Source organism: Diplotaxodon limnothrissa, linkage group LG19, assembly GCF_057381915.1.
Source record: "Diplotaxodon limnothrissa isolate DT_005_m linkage group LG19, D_limnothrissa_male_GT1.1, whole genome shotgun sequence".
NCBI classification, from domain to species: domain Eukaryota; kingdom Metazoa; phylum Chordata; class Actinopteri; order Cichliformes; family Cichlidae; genus Diplotaxodon; species Diplotaxodon limnothrissa.
The window spans coordinates 6,402,330-6,425,635 of NC_140614.1; the positions used below are offsets into that span (position 1 = coordinate 6,402,330).

The 23,306-nt window shown below is 41.1% G+C and overlaps 1 protein-coding gene across 1 annotated transcript in view; it reads left to right on the plus strand.

Moving 5' to 3' along the window:
• kcnh5b (potassium voltage-gated channel, subfamily H (eag-related), member 5b) overlaps positions 1-23,306 on the plus strand; it is a 189,663-nt gene that overhangs the window by 104,105 nt on the left and 62,252 nt on the right. The window contains exons 10-11 of the mRNA XM_085379214.1: positions 2,520-2,579; positions 6,060-6,252. Coding sequence (XP_085235340.1) covers positions 2,520-2,579; positions 6,060-6,252 — 253 coding nt within the window. The remainder of the gene's footprint in view (positions 1-2,519; positions 2,580-6,059; positions 6,253-23,306) is intronic.

Below are 23,306 nucleotides of genomic sequence, written 5' to 3' on the forward strand. Positions count from 1 at the left end.
ACATATTAAATAATAAATAATATTTAGAACAGAACTGTTCCAAATGCCAGATATATACTAGATGAAAAGCTCTCTTTTCCAAGTACTAAAATTGTACCAAATAGACATTAAGCCTTGGTTGCTAATTAACCAAATACATACATGTATACATACATATATGTATATATTGCATTTTGCAATAATATTGTTTGAACCTCCATTTTTGAGACTTTGAGATTTGAAATTTCCCCAGTTTGATTTAACTTTGAGGATATTAGACAGATTAGCTGTCTTTTGTTTATTTTTATGTTCTTTATTAAATATGAAATAATATTAAAGCCTGTTGTTTTTTTTTGTTTTTTTGGCTGAACTGGAGACTGGCACATTATAAACTCATGATCCAAGATAAGCCTCATGTAATCTTCTTATTATTTATTTCCTGTTTTCAAGTTTTGTCCATGCCTTCTTTCTCTGCCCATTTAGTTTACTTTCCCAGTAACGTTATTTTCAGTTTAGCCTCTTCTTCATCAGTCCCAGATAATTATACACTTTTGAAGAGACATAAGGCTAGTTTTGCTCCTGCTCTCTGGATAAATACCTCACTGTCAGAGCTGAGACCAATTAGTAGATAAGTTTGTCACTTTGGGAGCCGTTATATGGTTCATAGTCAGCTCTTTATATGAGTACACACCCAAAAACACCAGTGTTTCCCAAAGGCTTCTTGATACTGTATGATCCACATTAAATGGAGCAAACAAAAGACTTTTATATGTCTTTTTTCTCTTAAGTTTCCCCCCCTCCTCAATTTTGTTCATAAGTAAGATGGCAGCATTTATGGAGGATGATATTTTGTTTTCTTTGATTTTGCTAAGTACTTCATTTATTGGGACAGATTTTAAAAAGTGTGTAATGAGTTACACTAAACGGTTATCATTAACAGTCTGCCTTTGCTGCAGTTGTTTTCACTGCGAGGTAATGAATGCAACTAAACAAACTGGAATATAAAATCTGTCACTCATACACAGACGGGAAGTTTCTGAAAAATCAGGTTTCAAAACAAATAAGCTTTCACTTTGAAGTTGAGGTTTTTGATCTTCTCTGACAGCATCTGCTTTCTGCTGAAGTGTTCTTGAGCAAGAAAGCCTCTGGTCTTTTTCTGCAACTGACTTACTGACCCAAGTCAATCACACTACAAATACACTGCCCAGGATGAAAATAAGATAGGGCTGATGGAGCAGCTGTGGGTCAGGTGGTAGTCAGTGGGTGTCTGCCAACTGGACTGTTGTTGGATTGATCCCTAGCACCAACAGCCCTGTGCTCAAGTATCCTTGGGCAATATACTGAACCAGGATGCATCTGTGTGAATGTCAGATAAAGCATTTTGTGTGTAATTGGGTGAATGAAACTTGTAGTAGAAAGTGCTTTGAGTGCTCAAACTGAGTAGAAAGGCTCTACATAAGAAAAAGCCCATTTACCATTTAGCTTCTGTTGCAGCAACAATGTTCAATAAACTCAATGCACATATATTGTTCTTTCACCTTGCACAGACACCTCATGTTTGTCATAATCTAAAACACTGCATTGAGCGTTGAAATATTTATCTTCCAAATCCCTTCCTCAGCCACATGGCATCAATGAGAAGTTTTTTAAAAGGAACCTTGTTACGCTTCTCTCATATCCTCATATTGTTGAACAATCAGATAAAATGGGCTTTCTAATAATGAGGCCAACAAATGTAGTATTCTTCGTGAGCCAAAACCTCAGAGGGAATATTTCAGTGATACGGTCATCTGCTCCAGGCACAACACACCTATGACATCCAGGTGATGCCACTACTGCCCACAGCTCACAAGAACTGGCTGCTGCCCCTAGAAGGCATACAGAAGTCGGCCAAGCACAGAAATAGTAGGTTTTTGGGCAGAGTGGCCTTAAAAGACAGGAGCTATTACAGATTGCTTAAGACAGAACATGAACTGGGGTGGTTGAGTAAAGACACACACAACAGAAATAAAGATATGTGTTTTTAAATTGTGAATCATGCAGAGTTAGTTAGGTGGTCTGAGAATAAAAACAGGAATGCAACAGGTCTCACTGCAAAAACAATAAGAAGGCAGAAAGCAAACATCACGCAGCTTAAATGATTTCCTATTGTCTTTAGGTTTGAATTTCAAACGTTCTTTTCTTAACACTTTGAATTACTTGACAATCCGACAGATGTAGTATGACAGAGGAAGGTGACGGCTACAGTGTAGCTGTCCCTGACCGCTGACCTCTTTTTAAAAATGTCTGTTGCCTAGCCTAGATGAACCAAAGCAAAGTAGCCCTGAATCTATCTCCCCAACAACATTTTCAAGACTTGGGAAATCCAGAGAACCCAAGTCGAATGAGGTTCATATAATCTCAGGGTCTACTTGGGATTCTCCTACTAGCTGGATGCCTGGTATCCATCCAGAGAAGGTCACCAAGGAAGCCGTTGGACAACAGGAAGGTGCTGTTAGTCTAAACTACCACGTCACCCTCTCATGTTTCTTGTGTTACAGGTCTTATCCATCTGTCCCAAGGACATGCGGGCCGACATCTGTGTCCATCTCAACAGGAAGGTATGCAGTTATTTTCATATATCCATACATCAGTTCTGTTACAATGCTTAATTGAGTTATGAAAGATGCGATAATGTGTGTCTCAAGGTAGTGAAAAATAAGCTCCTGCTATGATATGTAACCGTATGTGTCTGAGTGAGTCTCTTTAATAGCTACACTTTAGCAGACCTTTCAATATGGTTGGCAACAAAGTTGAGATTAGAGAGGCGTGTGCACACTGCTGAGAGAGGACAGAGTCTTTTTCTTGCTGGGGCTTAGCATAAACTTGGAGTCAAGGCTTTGGCACAGCTTTAAGTCAAACACCTGCAGCAATTACACACTTGTTCTTATAATGTTTTCCCTCATTCCAGAAAAATCAGCTGCTAGTGACAACTATCATGTCTTATGTCAGATGGGAAGTAAGACATGATGTTTCTGTGGCATAGCATGGCATACCTTTCAGTTCTTTAGTTCAATTTTGATTCAGTTTTATTTATACAGCACCAAATCAGTACAACATTTGCCTCAAAGTGCCTTGTACCATAAAGTAAAGACTCTATGGTACTAAAAGAGAAATCCCTACAATCAGATGATTGTAGGGATTGATGACTGGCTGCCTCGACCGGTTGGGGGTAAAGGAAAGAGAGAAAGGCATAGGGAATAGAAATAAAATTTCTGTTTTGTTTTTGTTCCGATAAAGAAAGTTTGTCTCCACTTATCATTGTATATCTCCAGGATAGTTCACTAGTGCCTGAATAGAAGCATGGCTGCTGGTTTGTATATTCAAATATATCTGTGGGTCATATACAAAGCAGCGAAAGATGTTATGCTTTTTTGACTATACAGCATCAGCATCGGGAGCTTTTGTTCTATAACTGAGTGAAGGTTAATTGTGCTCAGAGTCTTTTAGATATCACTTAACATGCAATGATATTGTTCTCAAAACTCTAGGAGATGTCAAATGCTAAAGTGGCGTGATCAGAGGACACCTTCAGTTGGGTAATTGTGCTGTGTGACAGCCGTCTCCAATGACAGTTAGTCAGAAGTTACTAAAATTAGTCTTGTCATGCAGTGCGGCTGATTTTCAGTGTCTCTTCTGAAATAAAGCTCACGCACTACATTCGTTTCAAATACATCTAATTTTTCAGGGATGTTTGACTATGATAAAAGATTGTGAAACAGGACAAGAAGACATTCTGTTTAATTGTAAGAGGAAATTAAAGCTGGATGTCATTTAGGAGTTTCAAAGGAAGAAGATATTGTGCTTTGGTTTTATTTCACAAAAGAAGTGGAATTAGTTGTTTTTTTAAAAAAAAACAAGATTTTTGTTTACTTTTACCAGTATTTCATGTCCTGTCCTGTCCATTAAGTTGCTTTTCCCCCCACAAAGATTGGGTTAAGATGCAAATACATTTTTAATTAAGCCCCACATTTTTTTCAAAGTGATTAACAAAATAGGATACTTGAGGGTGCATGGGCGTTTGCCCAACCAGTCTACATGTGTTTTGTGGACTTGGAGAAGGCATTCGACCGTGTCCCTCGGAGTGTCCTGTGGGAGGTGTTGCGGGAATATGGGGTGTCTGGCCCATTGCTACGGGCCATTCGATCCCTATACAACCGTTGCAAGAGCTTGGTTCGCATTGCCGGCAATAAGTCGGACCCGTTCCCGGTGGGTGATGGGCTTCGCCAGGGCTGCCCTTTGTCTCCGGTTCTGTTCATAATTTTTATGGACAGGATTTCTAGGCGCAGCCAAGTGGCGGAGGGCTTTCGCTTTGGTGGCCTCAGAATCTCATCTCTGATTTTTGCAGATGATGTGGTTCTGTTGGCTTCATCGGGTGAGGGCCTCCAGCTCGCACTGGAACGGTTCGCAGCCGAGTGTGAAGCAGCGGGAATGAGGATCAGCACCTCCAAATCTGAGGCCATGGTTCTCAGCCGGAAAAGGGTGGAGTGCCCACTCCGGGTCGGGGATGAGTTCCTGCCACAAGTGGAGGAGTTCAAGTATCTCGGGGTCTTGTTCGCGAGTGATGGGAGAAGGGAGCCGGAGATCGACAGACGGATTGGGGCTGCAGCTGCAGTAATGCGGACGCTGCACCGGTCCGTCGTGGTGAAGAGGGAGCTGAGTGTAAAAGCGAAGCTCTCAATTTACCGGTCGATCTACGTCCCTACCCTCACCTATGGCCACGAGCTGTGGGTAGTGACCGAAAGAACGAGATCGCGGATACAAGCGGCAGAAATGAGCTTCCTCCGAAGGGTGGCTGGCCTCTCCCTTAGAGATAGAGTGAGAGGTTCGGCCATCCGGGAGGGGCTCAGAGTAGAGCAGCTGCTGCTCCACATCGAAAGGAGCCAGCTGAGGTGGTTCGGGCATCTGACAAGGATGCCCCCTGGGCGCCTCCTGGGTGAGGTGTTCCAGGCATGTCCCACCGGGAGGAGGCCCCGGGGCAGACCCAGGACACGCTGGAGAGATTATATCTCTCGGCTGGCCTGGGAACGCCTTGGTATTCCCCCGGATAAGCTGGAGGAGGTGGCTGGGGAGAGGGAGGTCTGGGCCTCTTTGCTTAGGCTGCTGCCCCCGCGACCCGGCCCCGGACAAAGCGGATGAAGATGGATGGATGGATGGATGGATTAACAAAAAGAAAACAGGAAAAATCTGAACCTCTCCTTTTTTCTTCCCTTTCAGTTTTAATATGAAGCAGCTGATGTGAACACTTTAACGGTGCCACACTAGATACATTTCAGGTGTTGTATCCCTTAAACCCCAACCACTTCATGCACTCACATTGTGCTGCAATTTGCTGACGGTGTGCTGCCTGCTGTCCTGGCAAAACAAGACTCCAAGAGCGAAACCACAAAGACGCGACACTGAAGTTTGAGAGATGTGCTTCTGAGTGATTATTTCAGATGGAGGCTTACATTTCTGCTTGAGGGCTTCAGGTGATTGACAAGGAGCACTGATATAAAAACACTCTTGCACAAACCAAATAAAATCTTCCCCTGGTGCTCTGATGGATTATCTCACCGGGTGGAAGCGGTTTCATTTTCTCAAGGATATCAGAAAATGTGTACTTCTGCAGATAGTAAAACGAGGAAGCAACGAAATCTAAAGTGTTCTTGTCCACTTATGAGATGAGAACTTTTTTTTTTGCAAAGAAAGCCCTCCAAGCCTGCTGTAGTGTGTCTGTGTTCCTCGAGCGTCAGCAATCCAAAGGCGTTGAAAGAAAAACTTGCTTTAAAATTTGGTCTAAAAACTGTCATCAGTGCTGAAAAGAAACAGGAAAGCCGGCAGTAGTAGTGTGATGCTTTGGGCAGTGTTCCGCTGGGAAACCTTGGGTCCTGCCATCCATGTGGATGTCACATTGACACGTACCACCTACCTAAGCGTTGTTGCAGACCATGTACACCCTATTCCCTGATGGCTGTGGCCTCTTTCAGCAGTATAATGCACCACATCCTGTCTGGTCATTTTTTCCCAGTCTAACTCTTCAATCTGATTCTCTTATTCAGGTGTTCAACGAACATCCAGCATTCAGGTTAGCTAGTGATGGCTGCCTGCGCTCACTGGCAGTCGAGTTTCAGACCACCCACTGCGCTCCAGGAGACCTGATCTTTCACGCCGGGGAGAGCGTTGACACCCTCTGTTTCGTGGTGTCGGGGTCACTGGAGGTCATCCAGGACGACGAAGTCATTGCCATCTTAGGTACGTGATCACTGAATTAGTTTGATTCTGACAGGTTTGAAAATTGAACTTAACTCTAGTATTTGGACTGCTGGTCAAAACAATTGAAAAGCATCACCTTTTCTTTTCTGACCTTTAAGCAACAAACATATTCACGTAGTCATCATTTGGATGTAATGCCATGTTTGGAAAGTAGAAATTCTTAAATTAGATATCATTGTGCAACAACAACAAAAAAGTCTTTCTCAAAATGTCGACTGAGGTAAGGAGATTGGCATGTTCAAAGATTGCTGCACATGCACAATAAATATTGAATTTGTCAGTTATCCATAAAGCAATTATTAAAATGAAAACAAACATGAAATATGTGCCTTGGGAAAAGGGACACATTCATGAGAAGAGTTCATGAGAAGCCAGCAGGTGAAGTCAGGAAGAAAATTTAATAAAACACTTAAACTACTTTAACATCTGAAAATACAAAAACATCATTTTGTGTATTTCTTTTTTTTTTTCTTTTTTTTTTTTTTCGCCTGTCCCATTTGGTTCTTTAGCCATCAGAATTGTTGTCTGAAGACCAACAAGGATACCCAATGGATTTACTTTGCCAAATGGATCATCGTGGCATTGCCGTATTGGTCCATTTGGTCGATCTTTGTTTTTATTATTTATTATATTTTACTTTCAGATGTTACAGACGGGACAGACATGAGTGAGAGATAGGAAAGGGAGAAAGAAAGAGGAAGGAAAGGAAAAACAGAAGGGGAGAGGGACAGTGAGAAAGGGGGGGAGAAAAAAAATAAAAAATCTCCTGGATCACCTGTTGAGAGAAAAATAGAAAACAAGCAAAAAAAGACAAAAAAAAAGAAACAAAGCAACATACTAAACACAACACCATCGCATTAATCTAGCTAAGTGTAAAAGTTTGTGTATTTCAGGCAGCCAGTGAGAAGGTCAGCCAGGTGACAGGTGGATTTGTTAAATAGTTTGATCTCAAGATTCTTTCTTCTTTTTGACCCTTGAGATCAACACAACAGGTTATGCAAACCTTTCCAAGTACACAAGATAAACAATTGGACCTGCTGTTTTTATATTTGACTTTTAAACTTGCAAACAAGAGAAAGTGAATGTGTGGGCACACTTCAGAGAGGAGCCACTTTAATAGATATGTTCAGTCACATCAGCAAGTTGACGTCAGTTTGGACTTTCAAGTGTTAAACCCAAACAGTGCGTCTCTTATCTGCTGCTGTACATATCGCTCTCTGCTGCCTTGTACTGTATAATATTTATGAGGTGGGGAAGAAAGAGAGAAGAAAGGGAAAATGCTTTTTATTGAGGTGTGCACAGATAGCACTGATGCTCAAGGCATCCAGTGAAAGGCGCTTTCTCATAATCATCAGCGGGCCCCAAATGAGCGTTTACCAACAGCGAATAACAAGAACAAATGATTATTAGTATGAAGAATGAGTGCAAAGCTGCACAGCAAAAGATCATCTGGTGCGTGTGCAGAGGCTTAGATGAAGTAGCACGTGCACAAACATGCACATCCACAAAAATCGCTGTTATGATCTCAGTGATGGAGACGCTAGTATGTAAAGGGCGAGAGTGTGACATTGGTGTGATGGTTATTTTCCTATTATTAGGATAATGTTTTCTGTGCTTCCTGTTTTGAGACAGACTTGTTTAGATGAACGCGAGTCCTAAAACTCAGATCTGTGTGCAAAGTACAGAAAGTTCTGAACATGAGCAGAAATAAGCTGAAACACTTCTGAGCTGTTAAATTACATTTGGGGAAAAAGTTCACCAGAATGCAGGAAATAATGTGCCGATTGCTTGAACTTTCCTGAGGTGGACCCAGCTTCTCTGTTTAAAGAAAATTTAATGGCTGATGTTAATTCCTGCAGTGACTGTCCGGCATTATTTTACTTTTCCATCTCAGCCTGGGATACTTGGACATGTCTTCTTTCATAAACATTGAAACAACCTAAAAAAGTAAAACTTTTCACAGCATCCATTGGTTAACAGCTGCTTTTGCTAGGCAACAGGAGAGGTTTTTATGTTTTTGGTGTACTGTTCAGTGTAGGCAGAGCATGTTTCAAACTTTAGAACAAATAGACTGTTCAGCAGAACTCTGAGCCCTGTGGTATGAATCAGGTTCAACACACCCAGGGTATCGTTCTACCAGCTGAACTGACACACCCTGACTCAGGAGATCAGGAGAAGTGGGCACAAGCAACTAATTATCAACTTGCTAAGTTAACCCAGCTGTTTTACAAAGGAAGAGTAAACTATAAGATTAGAATGCAAGTAACTGGGCTTCTGCTGATAAATTAGAGGTGCAAGAGCGCTGTACAGTATCTTTGTGTTTACAGTGATGTAAATGTTTTGGTCAGTAAGAATGGAAAAGAGCTGATATATTAATAAAGTGTGGCCTGTTTGAAGGCAGGAAGAAAACTGTGTGAATTAAAAAATAAAAGCTTTATTGTTAAGACATGGGAGACATTTAAATTCATCTTCAAATTTCCATAAGATAGTTTTCGTTTTTACGTGTTGCTCTCACCATACAAGGACGCCCAACTTTGTTAACGCAACAACATGAATGAGGCAACACTTTTATTTTCAGCCACAAGGTTTTAAAAATCAAGCAATAAAGTTGCATTTAGGACTCTGTATTTATTACTGATTTTCATTCAGGAAAACAAAGACTTGAGACACTATTTAAAAATTTTAGCTCCTCCTAACTGTCTGATTTGTCAGTAAGCGGACACATTACCACTTCTACAACTGCTAGAGAAGTGTGTCTACATAAGTAGCTGTGCAACAAGATAGAAACTACAGTCCGCAACGGGCAACGTGAGAAGAAGAAAACATCAACTCCTCTGAACTTCTCTAATGTAGCTGCATTTCCAGGTGAACAACAGGATTGGTGAGCGCTGCTCCACGAACTATCATCTGTGAATTGATTGAGAAGCAACCCAGGCTGAGAACTTCCAGTTAAAAGAGGATTCACAAAGACTTATGCAGGCCATTGAAAATCTGCTAGCTGAAAGAGCAACTACGTGAAGCAGCCTGAAGGAGAAGAAGGTGACAATAGACAAACTCAGTAAACAAACTCACAACATTCTACAAAGACAAACTCTTTACACTGTGTGCAAAGAAGAAAGCTGAAAATGGAAAGAAGGAATTGTTGGAAGTCCAGACAACACTGGTAGAGGAGAAGATGGAAGTAATGGGAATTAAGACAGAAATAGCAGACACTGAACTTACAGAGAGAGTGTAAAAAAGCCCTCAAATGGCTGAAAAGACAGGAAAAAGAAGCAAAGGAAACATTACAAAGGAAAGTAAAAGAGTTGAAGAAGGTGAAAGAGCAGGAGAAGAAAGCCTCGAACTAGAGCTGCATCTGGAGCTGCTTCCAAAGGCAAAAAAATCTCCCAGCAACACAAAGGTGGAGGAGATGAAGGTTCAGCTCAGGCTGAGCCATAATTTTCTATTCTTTCCTCCTCTCTCCACTTCTCTCTCCTTTAAACAAGTAGTTCTCTTAACCTTTCCTCCATCACCCCACCACTTTCATCTTTCAACCTCACCTCCTTCTCTCTACACTACTTCTAGTCTTCTGTTCTCGTCTTCACCTTCCTTTTCTCACCTTTGAAATGAAGATCATAATCTTCATCACCCTCCAGCCATTAAGTATTTCTGCATGTGCCTGCCTCTATGACACTACACATTGTGGTTATAGAGGCAGGCGCATGCAGAAATAGTTGTTATGATTTCACTTATGGGTGTTTTTAGATAGATAGATAGATAGATAGATAGATAGATAGATAGATAGATAGAACTATCTATCTGTCTATCTATCTGTCTGTCTGTCTGTCTGTCTGTCTGTCTGTCTGTCTGTCTGTCTGTCAACAAAGCTACACACCATTCCCAAAATTCAGACTGCAGTGATCTTTTTTTTAAATCTAAAAATTTTCTGTCTCCAAATCAGTGACCTCTTTTTTTATGTCTACTGATGCTCTAATGTTGACATCCACCCTTTATCACTTCCTTTATCGCCATCTTGATGGCGCCAAAGCTCATGCTCGGCTCTTATTTATTGATTTTTCTTCAGCTTTTAATACTATCCAGCCACATCTTTTAGTTGATAACCTTCTTAACCAGTTTAAACTTGATTTTAATCTCGTTGGTTGGATTTTAGACTTTTTAACTGACAGATCTCAGTGTGTGAGAGTAAACGGTTGTTTTTCCAAACAGCTGAACTCTTCTACTGGCTCACCACAAGGTTGTTGTCTCTCTCCTCTACTGTATATTTTGTACACTAATGACTGTCGCAGTACACAGGCCAACAGGCATTTCATTAAATACGCAGATGACACAGTCATTGTAAGCCTCCTTCATGGTGAAGAGGATTCCCATGGGCCTGTTGTGGATGAGTTTGTTTCATGGTGTGATCAGTCCTTCTTAATGATTAACACCTTGAAAACCAAGGACATGGTTATTGACTTCAGGAAGTCATCCCCTCATCCTGCGTTTACAGTGGTAAATGGTGCAGCCATTGAACTGGTGGACAGTTATAAGTATTTGGGGGTTGTTCTTGATAAGACTCTGTCCTTTGAGTCACATCTTGCTGCTACAGTGAAAAAGGTTCAACAAAGACTGTACTTTTTAAGGAGGTTGAGAGGTTTTAATGTTTCATCTGAAATGATGACTCTTTTTTTATAAAAGTTTGATTGAATCTGTTTTAACTTTCTGTATCATTGCTTGGTACGGTAATATGTCCCTGAATAATAAGACCAGACTTAACAACCTGGTTAAAGTGGCGGGCAAGATTTCAGGGAGGTCTCAGGTCCAGCTTGTGGACTTTTATAACAGGCAGGTGCTGAGGAAGGCAACCTCTGTCCTGTTGTGTTCAGATCAGCCTCTCTTTAATGATTTTCAACTGCTTCCATCAGGTCGTCATTATAAAGTGCCTGCAGTGAAGACAAAGAGACATAGATTGTCTTTTGTACCTAGTGCTATTATCATAGTTAATAACACTAAACCATAAGTGTTGTTGCCATTGCACATTGCACTTTTTTGATGAAAAATCTAGGTTGTTTTATCAGGCTTATATTATTTTGGTGATTGTATGTGATGTGTTGGTTATCTGTTTGTTTGTTTGTTTGTTTGTTTGTACGGACATACTGCAAATCAATTTCCCGTTAGGGACAATAAAGTTACCATTGACCACCATTGACCATTGACCCCCGTGTACGAGTTATTTATAGTCCTGATGTGGTCGCTGTGGACAGAGCTGGACTGGCCATCGGGCATACCGGGCCCGGTATGCCCGTTTTTATGGGCTCATGGGGTTTTATTTCTTTTCTTTTTTAACGGTATAAATGAATGGTGGTGGATTGGCCAGTTGGTCATGATCGACTCTGGGCTGGACCAATTACAGCCGAGGAGGTCGAACTTTAAAGTTGAGGTGAAAAGGAACGCGATTTGTCCTATATGTCTGTGAAGGTTCTCAGTCATCCAGGTCATCGTAGTCTAAGGAGCTTGGAAAGAAAAGCGTCTGGACTTGTTTAAGTTGCTTGAAGATGTTTCACCTCTCATCCGAGAAGCTTCTTCAGTTCTAAGGGTCAAATGGTGGCCCACATCCTGGGTCATCTGACCTCAGGAAATCACATGATAGGGTGGGGCCAGGTTTCACAATGAGCTCACCCGAAACCCTGGCTGATTGTGACCTACACCCATTTTCACACCTCGGCTGGATCATCAGGGGGTCCTTTGTCCCTCTTTGGGGGATACTCCCACTAGGTTTAAATCTGGGACTCTCCACCATTTGACCTTAGAACTGAAGAAGCTTCTCGGATGAGAAGTGAAACGTCTTCAAGCAACTTAAACAAGTCCAGACACTTTTCTTTGCAAGCTCCTTAGACAATTTGTCCTATACTACTTCAGATAGAAAGTTGCTAATTCAATCATGAAACTGATCCATGATCAGCTGATTGGCTTTTCTCTCTGTGGCAGAAAGAGGAAACCACCGGAGGTCACTCTAAACAACAGCAGCACGTTTAAGTTTGATCAGATGTTGTTAGAATTTATTTAATATTACTTTCTAGTATCAGCTGATGTTTGCTGGAGCCACAGCTGTAAAAGCTGCTGGTCATGATATCGGTTTGTACATGTGGTGAGAGGGAAACATGAAGATGAAACCAGGAGACGTCCTTACTGAATCATCAGAGCTGAACAGGTGATGGAGAAACAGGTTTACCTTTTAGGTGACATGAATGAGTTGAAGGGAAGTTATGAACTGTTTCTGAGAGACAAATAACACCAGGAATCCTTTTCTAAGTAGCTGACAGCTACGTGTGCAGGGGCGGATCTAGCAAAGTTTTACCAGGGGGGCCAGGTAGGGCATTAACAGGGAAAGGGGGCACAAAGAAATACTTTTCTTTCTTATTCTTATTTAAAATGTCTAGCTTTTACTAAATAATTATCTGAATTTTACAACCAAAGTTTTCATCTGATGTAAAATGTATAGAAATCCATTATTGTATTCAGTAAATATTAAGTCTAGTATATACCCTATAAGTTATAGTATTCTTTCCTTTGGGAAGGTACCATCTGTGCAGTCTGCAATTCTGTTGAAGAAAGATGTTGAATCTATTTAATTACTGGAGAAAAATAATAGATTTCTGTGCATTTGTTTTATACGTGCATTAAAGTAAAATCAATTTAGCCAATTAAGCATCTTGAGGTAGAGGGTGGGGGAGTGGTTCCCTATTTTTTTTTCTTTTTTTGCTGGGAGTTGGCAACCTTATTAGTTAGCTATATGTAATTATAAATTAGGTTGTTTTATATTTTTGCTAAGTACTGTTTAGAATACCAGAATAGGGAGGATGGTGTAGGTTTAAGTTTATTAAGGCTTTATGGCTTTTCCTATAATACCATGGTGGGCCAGTCACTAGTCAAAATGCCCGGGCTGATTTTTTGTCCCAGTCCAGCCCTGGCTGTGGACGTCTTTTCAACGTCCAACTTAGACTCATTTTTGATGCCGTTTTGTTACTGCTTCTATGGGCTCTGCAGTCTCATGTTTCCAGAAGCTGGAGGACACGTTTTCTATAGGTGACCAGTGAATTTTTCTGTAGCTTTGTGAGCTGAGACAATCAAATTACATTATTGGAAAATGATCTCGAACAGGATGCCACCTTCTGAAATGGGACTAGATCACAACAGTTATGTGTGAAGGAATGCAGTGTGATCAGCGGACATCTCCAAGATGGCGTGTGCTCTTGACGCTTGACGTTCAAATGTTAGGGAATACCGTAATCCCTTGTTGTTTCTGGCATCTAATATTGTTAACTGCTATTATGCAGCTATGGGTCTCACGTAGATCACCAAATCAGTTGCAGATGACTGTTATGGGCAAGAATACGTCAGAGTGGGCCTTGTTGTCTTATCTGGTCTCTGCAGAGTCTCCGTTTGTGTTGCCTCTTTGCTTCCTTGACATCATTAGGAGACTGCAGCAGGCGAGGAAGCAGCCTGAGGTTCATAAAGAGCATATTAAATGTTTGATAAATTGCTTCATCTAACTGGGGTCATTAATCAGTAAATTGTCAGCTAGTCGTCTGCTGCTGCTGATACTGTGGAGACAGACAGGATCAAGATTGCACTGAAATATATTTTTAACATGGTTGTGTTTGTTTTACACTTATCATTATATCTTTAAACTGTGGCGCTGACATTTTGAAAGCACTTTGTAACAGCTCACACTGCTCAACCAATTATTATAATAGCCTTTATAATCATTAAAACAGTTTCATTACTGTTGTGATCATAACTATAGACTCGTTATAGACTCTTGCAATCAGAAAAACCACACAAATACACATATTTTCATTTATGTAATATGTGTATGTATGATAGCACAAAACATAGTTTTTTAAATGTATTTATGTGTTTTATAAAACTAGATAAACAGACTGCATGTATAAAGTAACATAGTGTATAGCACACCTTGAAACTCAATGATCTTTGAATATCCTTTCCACATGTGCTGAAAGAAATAATTAAGTACTGTTTATTGAATTTGAAAATCTCTCCACAGAATTCACTGTGGGTAGCAACAAGCCCATCTGATCCTAACTGGATTGCCTGCAAGTTGTTGTTAAAGTTTGTGTTGCATAGCAACCAAGTAAACGTCTCCTCAGTAGCGGTGCTTAGGGCTGCAACACGTCTTTTGTGCTGGAGAACAAGTTAGCTGTCTGATCATAGCCTGCGCACTGAGAGGAGGATGGAGTGAGGCCAGTGTAGGTGTAAGGGGAACGGCAAGATCTTGGAAAGGTTGAGAAGAATTGCAATAAATAGTAGAGGTTAAAGGAAGCAAGATAAGAGTATTTTCTGTATGTTCCTGGCATGAAAAGAAGGCTTCACTTTAATAATTGCCTTCTTCTGCAAAGTTTTCCTCTTCATACTTCTGTCCCATTCTTTGTATTTTTTTCTTTTAGTGAAAAAGAAACAAAAACAAGGGGAGGAAAGAGCAATGATTGGATATAATAACATAAGCAGAATGCACTGCAGGATGTAAAGGGACAGCAGCAGAATTGAAGAAAGGAGTGGTGGAAGGGAAAAGAAGAGGTAGCTGTCTGATCATAGCCTACTAAAGAAGTGAAGCCTTCTAAAGAAAGTGATTTCAAAATAGAGGAATAAAAAAAAGCAGAATGCAATGATCCTTGGTGGTGAGAGGAAGAGAGGGTAGACTGCAGGATAGAAAGAAGATGAGGAAAGGATGAAGGAACAAAGGAACGGGGAGAAAAACACAGTCGACTCATACAAATAAAATAATAAAAAGGAGACGGAAGGATTGATGGTAAAACGAGGGAAGGAGAAAATAAGTATGATCATACAACTTAAAGACAGAAGTGAAATAAATGGAAATTAAGGTGAAGCAGAAAGAGGGAGGAACAAGAAAAGGAGGATGAAGCTGCTCTGTGCTGGATGTGGTTTCAGAAGCAGTGATTTTCCCCCAGGCTGAGTGGTGAGGATGCTCCTTGAGCATGTAACACACTTTGCTCTCATTAGTGTACAGTGGCATCAGGTGACACACAAGTATGCGCACACATATTCTGGAACAACAAAGATACTTGTGGTAATGCCAGTGTGTGTTTTTAAAATGGCTCTTTAATGTCTCCATACACAGGCTGTGGAAACAGATTTTCTCTTGAGGGACAATAAAGTATCTGTGTGGAAATGTGGAAGTGTGGAGAACAGAGACATACAAATTAACACACTTAAAGTCAACACACTACATGTAGTGTTAACTCCATTATTAAATATGTTAGGAAAACAATTACCAGCCTTTTATGGAGCCCCGCAAGGCACCTTGGAGAAAAAAAACAGAAGTGCTTTTGCGTGATGCTGAGAAAGAGTTTTTCCACTGCATTTATCTTTGCTTGGTTGTCAATGAATTCAACCAAAACCAACATATGTCTGGTGATGAGTGTGTCCCCTTACACCAAGAACTCTCTACAGATCCATTCTATTCATTCTATTCATATAGCAATATGTTCTGGCCCAGTGAGAAACAGTGAGCAGCAGGAGATGAGCCTCTAATCACATACAAGTGTGCACTGGCTGCATTACAAAATATGGTACTAAGAATGATCATGTAGCTTTTTTGATGTGTAATACATTAAAAGAGGAATATATTAGAAGCAGAGGTTAAAGAGACAATGATAAAAGGGAACCTTCCACAGAGAGGGTAATATCTTTTTTAAGGCAGTGCTGCTTTGAATGACTATCTCAAGAGTGCAGTGAGATAACATCTGAGTCAGAGTAGTGATGCTTAACAATTCACCCACAGTGCCAGTATTTTTTTTCTTATTATCAGTATTAATATTAGTATATTCATCTACATCTAAGTGACTGTTGTTATGAGTTCTTCTGTATGCAGACTGCTACCAGCTACAGCTGAATCTGTCAAAGTGGCCACACACTTAATAATAATTAATATAGTTTTACTGAAATCTGCTTTAGACACCAGACTTTTAACATGCTTATATAACCCGATATCATGGCGTGTATAAGTGTGTATTAGAATTCACTCAACCTTGCTCTGATCACTACAATAGCTAAGACTGGATCTTATGCAAAATGTAGCTTCAACACTAAGGTTTACCAGAAACTCAAATACAAAGACCAGTTATGGCTGAACTGTCCCAGGCATCTTCTGTTGCCCAACTACTACAAATGGGCAGACCTCCAGGGCAACGGAAAGCTACGTGACCATGACAGCTCATTACAGGGAGTGCAGAATTATTAGGCAAGTTGTATTTTTGAGGAATAATTGTATTATTGAACAACAACCATGTTCTCAATGAACCCAAAAAACTCATTAATATCAAAGCTGAATGTTTTTGGAAGTAGTTTTTAGTTTGTTTTTAGTTTTAGCTATTTTAGGGGGATATCTGTGTGTGCAGGTGACTATTACTGTGCATAATTATTAGGCAACTTAACAAAAAACAAATATATACCCATTTCAATTATTTATTTTTACCAGTGAAACCAATATAACATCTCCACATTCACAAATATACATTTCTGACATTCAAAAACAAAACAAAAACAAATCAGCGACCAATATAGCCACCTTTCTTTGCAAGGACACTCAAAAGCCTGCCATCCATGGCTTCTGTCAGTGTTTTGATCTGTTCACCATCAACATTGCGTGCAGCAGCAACCACAGCCTCCCAGACACTGTTCAGAGAGGTGTACTGTTTTCCCTCCTTGTAAATCTCACATTTGATGATGGACCACAGGTTCTCAATGGGGTCCAGATCAGGTGAACAAGGTGGCCATGTCATTAGTTTTTCTTCTTTTATACCCTTTCTTGCCAGCCACGCTGTGGAGTACTTGGACGCGTGTGATGGAGCATTGTCCTGCATGAAAATCATGTTTTTCTTGAAGGATGCAGACTTCTTCCTGTACCACTGCTTGAAGAAGGTGTCTTCCAGAAACTGGCAGTAGGACTGGGAGTTGAGCTTGACTCCATCCTCAACCCGAAAAGGCCCCACAAGCTCATCTTTGATGATACCAGCCCAAACCAGTACTCCACCTCCACCTTGCTGGTCGGACTGGAGCTCTCTGCCCTTTACCAATCCAGCCACGGGCCCATCCATCTGGCCCATCAAGACTCGCTCTCATTTCATCAGTCCATAAAACCTTAGAAAAATCAATCTTGAGATATTTCTTGGCCCAGTCTTGACGTTTCAGCTTGTGTGTCTTGTTCAGTGGTGGTCGTCTTTTAGCCTTTCTTACCTTGGCCATGTCTCTGAGTATTGCACACCTTGTGCGTTTGGGCACTCCAGTGATGTTGCAGCTCTGAAATATGGCCAAACTGGTGGCAAGTGGCATCTTGGCAGCTGCATGCTTGACTTTTCTCAGTTCATGGGCAGTTATTTTGCGCCTTGGTTTTTCCACACGCTTCTTGCGACCCTGTTGACTATTTTGAATGAAACGCTTGATTGTTCGATGATCACGCTTCAGAAGCTTTGCAATTTTGAGACTGCTGCATCCCTCTGCAAGATATCTCACTATTTTTGACTTTTCTGAGCCTGTCAAGTCCTTCTTTTGACCCATTTTGCCAAAGGAAAGGACGTTGCCTAATAATTATGCACACCTGATATAGGGTGTTGATGTCATTAGACCACACCCCTTCCATTGCAGAGATGCACATCACTGGGCCCCGGTCTGGATGGGCCTAGGCCCCCTTTCCCTGGCGGGTCGCGGAGTATGGGGGTGCCTACTGGGGTCAGCGGGGGAGCTGGCCCCAGGGAGGGGTCACTTGCCCCTCCCTTCCTTCCCTCCCCATCTCCAGCTGCCTCCCCCTTCCCGCTCCACCACAACCACCCACACATGCAGGACCTTGGAGTAGAGGTATGTCACCAAGGTGCAGAGGAGGCTACCCCCCCCCCGTCCCCTTCTGGCTGCCTCTGCCTCAATTTTATCCCACAACTTAGACATTCACATTACTCACACTCTCATTACACATACATATAGGATCTTGGGGGTGGGCACGATACACGGAGTCCAAATTACCATCAGGGTGTACACCTCACCCCTGGCGTCGTTGCCCACCTCTCAATTTTAAATACACGTAGCTACCTGCTCTCTGGCAGGTAGCTCCATGCCCTCCTGGGTTTTAAATGCACCTTAGAACACACATGCATCAACACTACAATGAGCGGGTGGAGGGAGGTTTGGAGTCTTCTCTCACCCCCATTCTCTGCGACCTGCTGGAGCGGGGGGGCTAGGAGGAGGAGTTGGCCGTCCGACTGCGGTCTGGAGTGTGGGGCCTCCCTGCTGCTGCGGAGTCGGGGCGGTCTGCCTCCCCCCACCGCAGGGAAAAGGGTAACACCACCTGGGTCTGGGTGCAGTTCCCCCCTCCAGGGGCCCGGTTCGTAGAGTACGCTTGGGGAGTGTGATTGTGTGTACAGCGTCTCTTTATGTCTGTCTCCACGTTGGTTGAGTGTGGAGTAAGTGCATATGAGAGCATGAGGGTGGGAATGGATGTTTGTATATGTGTATGCCTGTATTTCTGTGTCTATATGTCAGGTTGGGTGTCAGACGCCACCTCTCTGGGGACATCTCAGGCCCTCCAAGGTTTGGAGGCCTATCTCCCCCTACCACCACTTCCCCTGCCAGTGGCGGACTCCCTCAGACATCGGTGCGTTGGTGGTTCTTTGTGTCCGGGGATGGGCGTCCAGGTACACACCGGCTCACTCCTTGGCGGCCGCTTATCGGGGCCTGGAGCCTGGGGCTCACCGGGCCACTTCGGAGGTGGGGTGCCCCCGGCCTCTCGGCCTGGGGCTCGGTCACTCAGGCACGGCTGGCTGCCGGCGGAGCTCACGGGCGTGTCACTGCAACTCCCCCTGGCTTCTGCTCCGCGGCTTCTGAGTGAGCCCTCATCTGGGACTCTCCTCAGCTCTTTCTGGGACAGTGGCGCGGCTGCCCCTCTGTTGGTCTTCCTTGGTCTCTTGTGTTCTGGGGGCCTCTGGATGTCTGGAGTTTTGATCTCCTCCATACCTGCTTCATGCCCTGGAGGACGGGGCTGTGGCCCCCCCACACCCTCTAGCAGATCATTACATGAAGGAACCTTTAAAAAAAAAAACAAGCGCGTCCATGCTCACAGGTGTACACACGGGTGATCACACCCACAAACTACACCCTTTTTGGCTCCTACCTCAAAGCACACTGTGTTCTGTTGATCTTATGTGCTGCACAATAATGTTTAATATTTAGTATTTACTGTCATATTCCCATATATCATTGTGATGTTGTTTATTCTATTACTCTTGTTCTCTTCTGCTTGTTTTCTTTTTTCTTTCTCAGCAGGTGATCCAGGTGATTGATATATGCATTTTTTTTCTTTTTTTTTTTTCTGCCTGTTCTGTTGGTTTTTGTCTTTTGCCCTTCTCCCCCGTCCCTCTTCTCAACTGTTTCTCTTTCCCTCTTTCTTTCTCCCCTTCTTTCCCCCAGTCAAGTCTGTCCCGTATTCAGTAAGTGAAAATAAAATAAACAATAAAAGGTGAATCAAATGGACCATTACGGCAAGGCTGGGATGGTCAATTTGGTAAAGTAAATCCGTTGGGCATCTTTCTTTACCTTTAGACAACAATTCCGATGGCAAAAGAGCCAAACGGGACAGGCAAAAAATAAATAAATAAATAAGAGATGCACATCACCTAATATGCTTAATTGGTAGTAGGCTTTCGAGCCTATACAGCTTGGAGTAAGACAACATGCATGAAGAGGATGATGTGGACAAAATACTCATTTGCCTAATAATTCTGCACTCCCTGTAGTAATCAGGACCCTACAATTCTCAACAAAAAAACATTCCCTGTAAGGCACAACAAAAGAAATGGAACAGAAACGTAAAAATAGATAAATAAATAAATACACTGACCTCTTAAAGCCTGATGAAGACCAACTGGGTCTCCACCAACTCAGGGAAGATATATGGGAAAGAAGGCCAGACACCAACTAGGAAGAATCAGAATGACAAACAGAAAGTGTTGGGAAGGTTACTTTTAACATCTATTCCACTACAGATTAAATAATACATGCTCCAGATGTGTTTTGTAATGTATTCCGTTAAGTTACTCATTGAGAGTAACGTATTCTGAATACTTTGGATTACTGGATATATTGTCATGCTGTTTACAACTACATGAATGTTCTATTGCTGTGTGATTTATTACTATTACTGAAAGTTACTCGCCATACTAATTGTGTGGATGCTTTAAGCATCCACACTATTTGTGTGGATGCTTTAAGCATCCACACTATTGAGTTCCTTCTTGGTGTTTCCGTACACTTTTCGCTGTGGATCTACTTCCACAATTTTCAGCCGATTTTCACCGTTCAAATTTTAAACTATTCTGCTATTTCTGCTAATGACGGCTATGTCTTTTGGTATTTTCACTATTATACTTTTTAAAATATTAAGCTTTTTTCCTTTAATTTGAAATGAATGGGAAACTTCTGCAATTCTGCTAAAATTTGCTTGTTTTTGAAACTTAACCACTTCCTCATATTTTCACGTAGAACAACCATGCGTTGTTATGGTTGCTATGCACTTGGCTTCCAGTGTGCCACTGAAGGTTTCGCAGTCTTCTCTTCATGTCCGAACAACTTCTTGCTACTTGCTCAAATTTCACTCAACTTCCACATATTATACATCAAAACGTAGGTATTTTTGCTGGCTTTCTGAAAATGTCACTATCATTGTTGTGGAATTTATAGAATTTTGGCAAATCTCCTCAGACCAACAGAAAGTCGGAAAACTCTCCATAGAAAGTCAATGGAGAGTTTGTTCAAAATCACCGCCTGATTTCTGTAATGAGAGGCATTTTCGAATTGTCATATCTCCTTAACGTAGCAAAGTTAAGACATGAGGCTTGTCCCAGTATATCTTCAGACACTCCTGACGCTCACAATTCAAGAATTTCTTTCTCACCTATTACCGTTCTGAAATGAGTTGGACTTGTTTGAGGGTAGGAAATTCGTCCTTCGCTCAGATTTCTTCAGATTTCAAACTCTGGAAATGAACCACTTTTTTCTCTCGTCATATCTTTTTAATGGATTTCCACAGAGACCTGAAAATTTCCATGATTGTTCACCAAAGCCTGCTGTCTCTTACGGTGAAAGAATGATATTAATACTCCAAATAGATTTAGAGTTAGAAAGCGTTGTTTGAGTGCAAGTCAAGACAGTTTTTGCTTTGCTCTACTCAGTTATGGTGCATTAGAAGTCAAATATCTTTAATAATTCATATTTTAATGATAAATTGTCAACACTTTAAGATTCCCCCATCTCTTCTGAACAAAACGGTGTAAGAATGACCGTTCTAGCACCTACGGTTAGGAAATTATGGTCATTTGTTTGAGGGGAGTCGTCATTATGAGAAATAGACTGCAAAAATCCTGTGTCTCTCTGTGCTGCGTGCACCTGTTTTGGCGGGAAAAAGTACACAGCCTCTCTGATTGGTGGATTCAAATTCAGCAGCTTACTTCTCTCTCCCTGTGTGTGTGTGTGTGTGTGTGTGTGTGTGTGTGTGTGTGTGTGTGTGTGTGTGTGTGTGCATGAGAGAGAGAGAGAGAGAGAGAGAGAGAGAGAGAGAGAGAGAGAGAGACAGACCCTCTTTAGGGCAGTATCTCATTGTTAGAAAAACATATAATAGGCTATATTCAGACTGGTTGACTGGCATAGACCCTCCGTGTGTGTCTCTCTCTGTGCATTTGTATATACATATTTGATTTTGTGTGTATCTGTTGGCTGTTCCTTCTTGTTTTTTACATTTATTTTTATTTCTTTATTTTTTTATCACAGGTGAAAAATAATTAGTTTTGAGGGAACTTAACCATGTTCCGTTTTTTTTTTTCAGCTTGTCATCTTACTTTTCTAGTATTTTCACTTAAGTTATTACTATTCTGCTCAATCATAGTATTTGTTCTAAATCATTGTTATTATGCTATATTGTAGTATTTCTGCTAAATCATACTATTTCTACTATATTATATTTTCTTTCTAAATACAGCATTTCTGCTATATAATTGTATTTCTGCTATGTTATAATATTTGTGCTAAACCAGAGTATTTGTGCTGAAACATAGTATTTCTGCCACATGATAGTATTTCTGTCAAATTATAGTATTTGTGCTAAAACATAGTATTGATTTAAAATTACAATATTCATAGTTCATCACAGTGTCTCTGGTAAATCACAGTATTTCTGCTGTATTGTACTATTTTTCTAAATCATTGTGTTTCTGTAATGCTTAAGTATTTTTGGCTGAATATATTCTTTCTGTTATCTTATACTATTTCTCCTAAATTCTTGTATTTTTGAGAGGTTATCATGTTTCTGGTAAGTTACAACAAAGTTCTGCTATACTATTGTATTTCTGCCAAGTATTATGTTTCCTCTAAGATATTGCAGTTCTGCTAAGTTATTCCATTTTAGCAAAGTTCCTTTGCTTCTGCAAAGTTTTTACAATTTCTGCAACTTTTCAGCTTTTTCAGCTAGTTTTTGCAGACAGCTTCAGCTTTAAAGCATCCACACAGCATTTTCACAGGAAATGCAAATTTTTCTAGTACCAACTAGATTTTCAAATCTTAATATAAAATGAGTAACAATAGGGTGGACATTAGGCAAGGCTGCACTTTTTGCAGTGATCTGGTGGAGAAAACTTTTTCTGTATCAGTCATATGTTTTCTTTTTGTCTGTTTATAATCATGTGGAACTGCACATGACTACGTGCAGCTAGCAGGTTGTTAATGCTATCCATCAAGTCTAAAATCAGATTATATTTTAAATATTTATTCAATTCAGATTAGTTAAAATCAGTTCAAATTATCTTTTTTTTAAACATGTATATCATGTATAATGTTTTTATGTCATGTGTAATTTCCATTGCAAATATTAATCACAGTTACATTAAGAGGGGATGGCAGTAAAAATGACAGCTGTGATGTCATCAAGTACACTGCCATTCCAATTGTAGAACAATCGCGCTGCGTTCTCGGGAAGT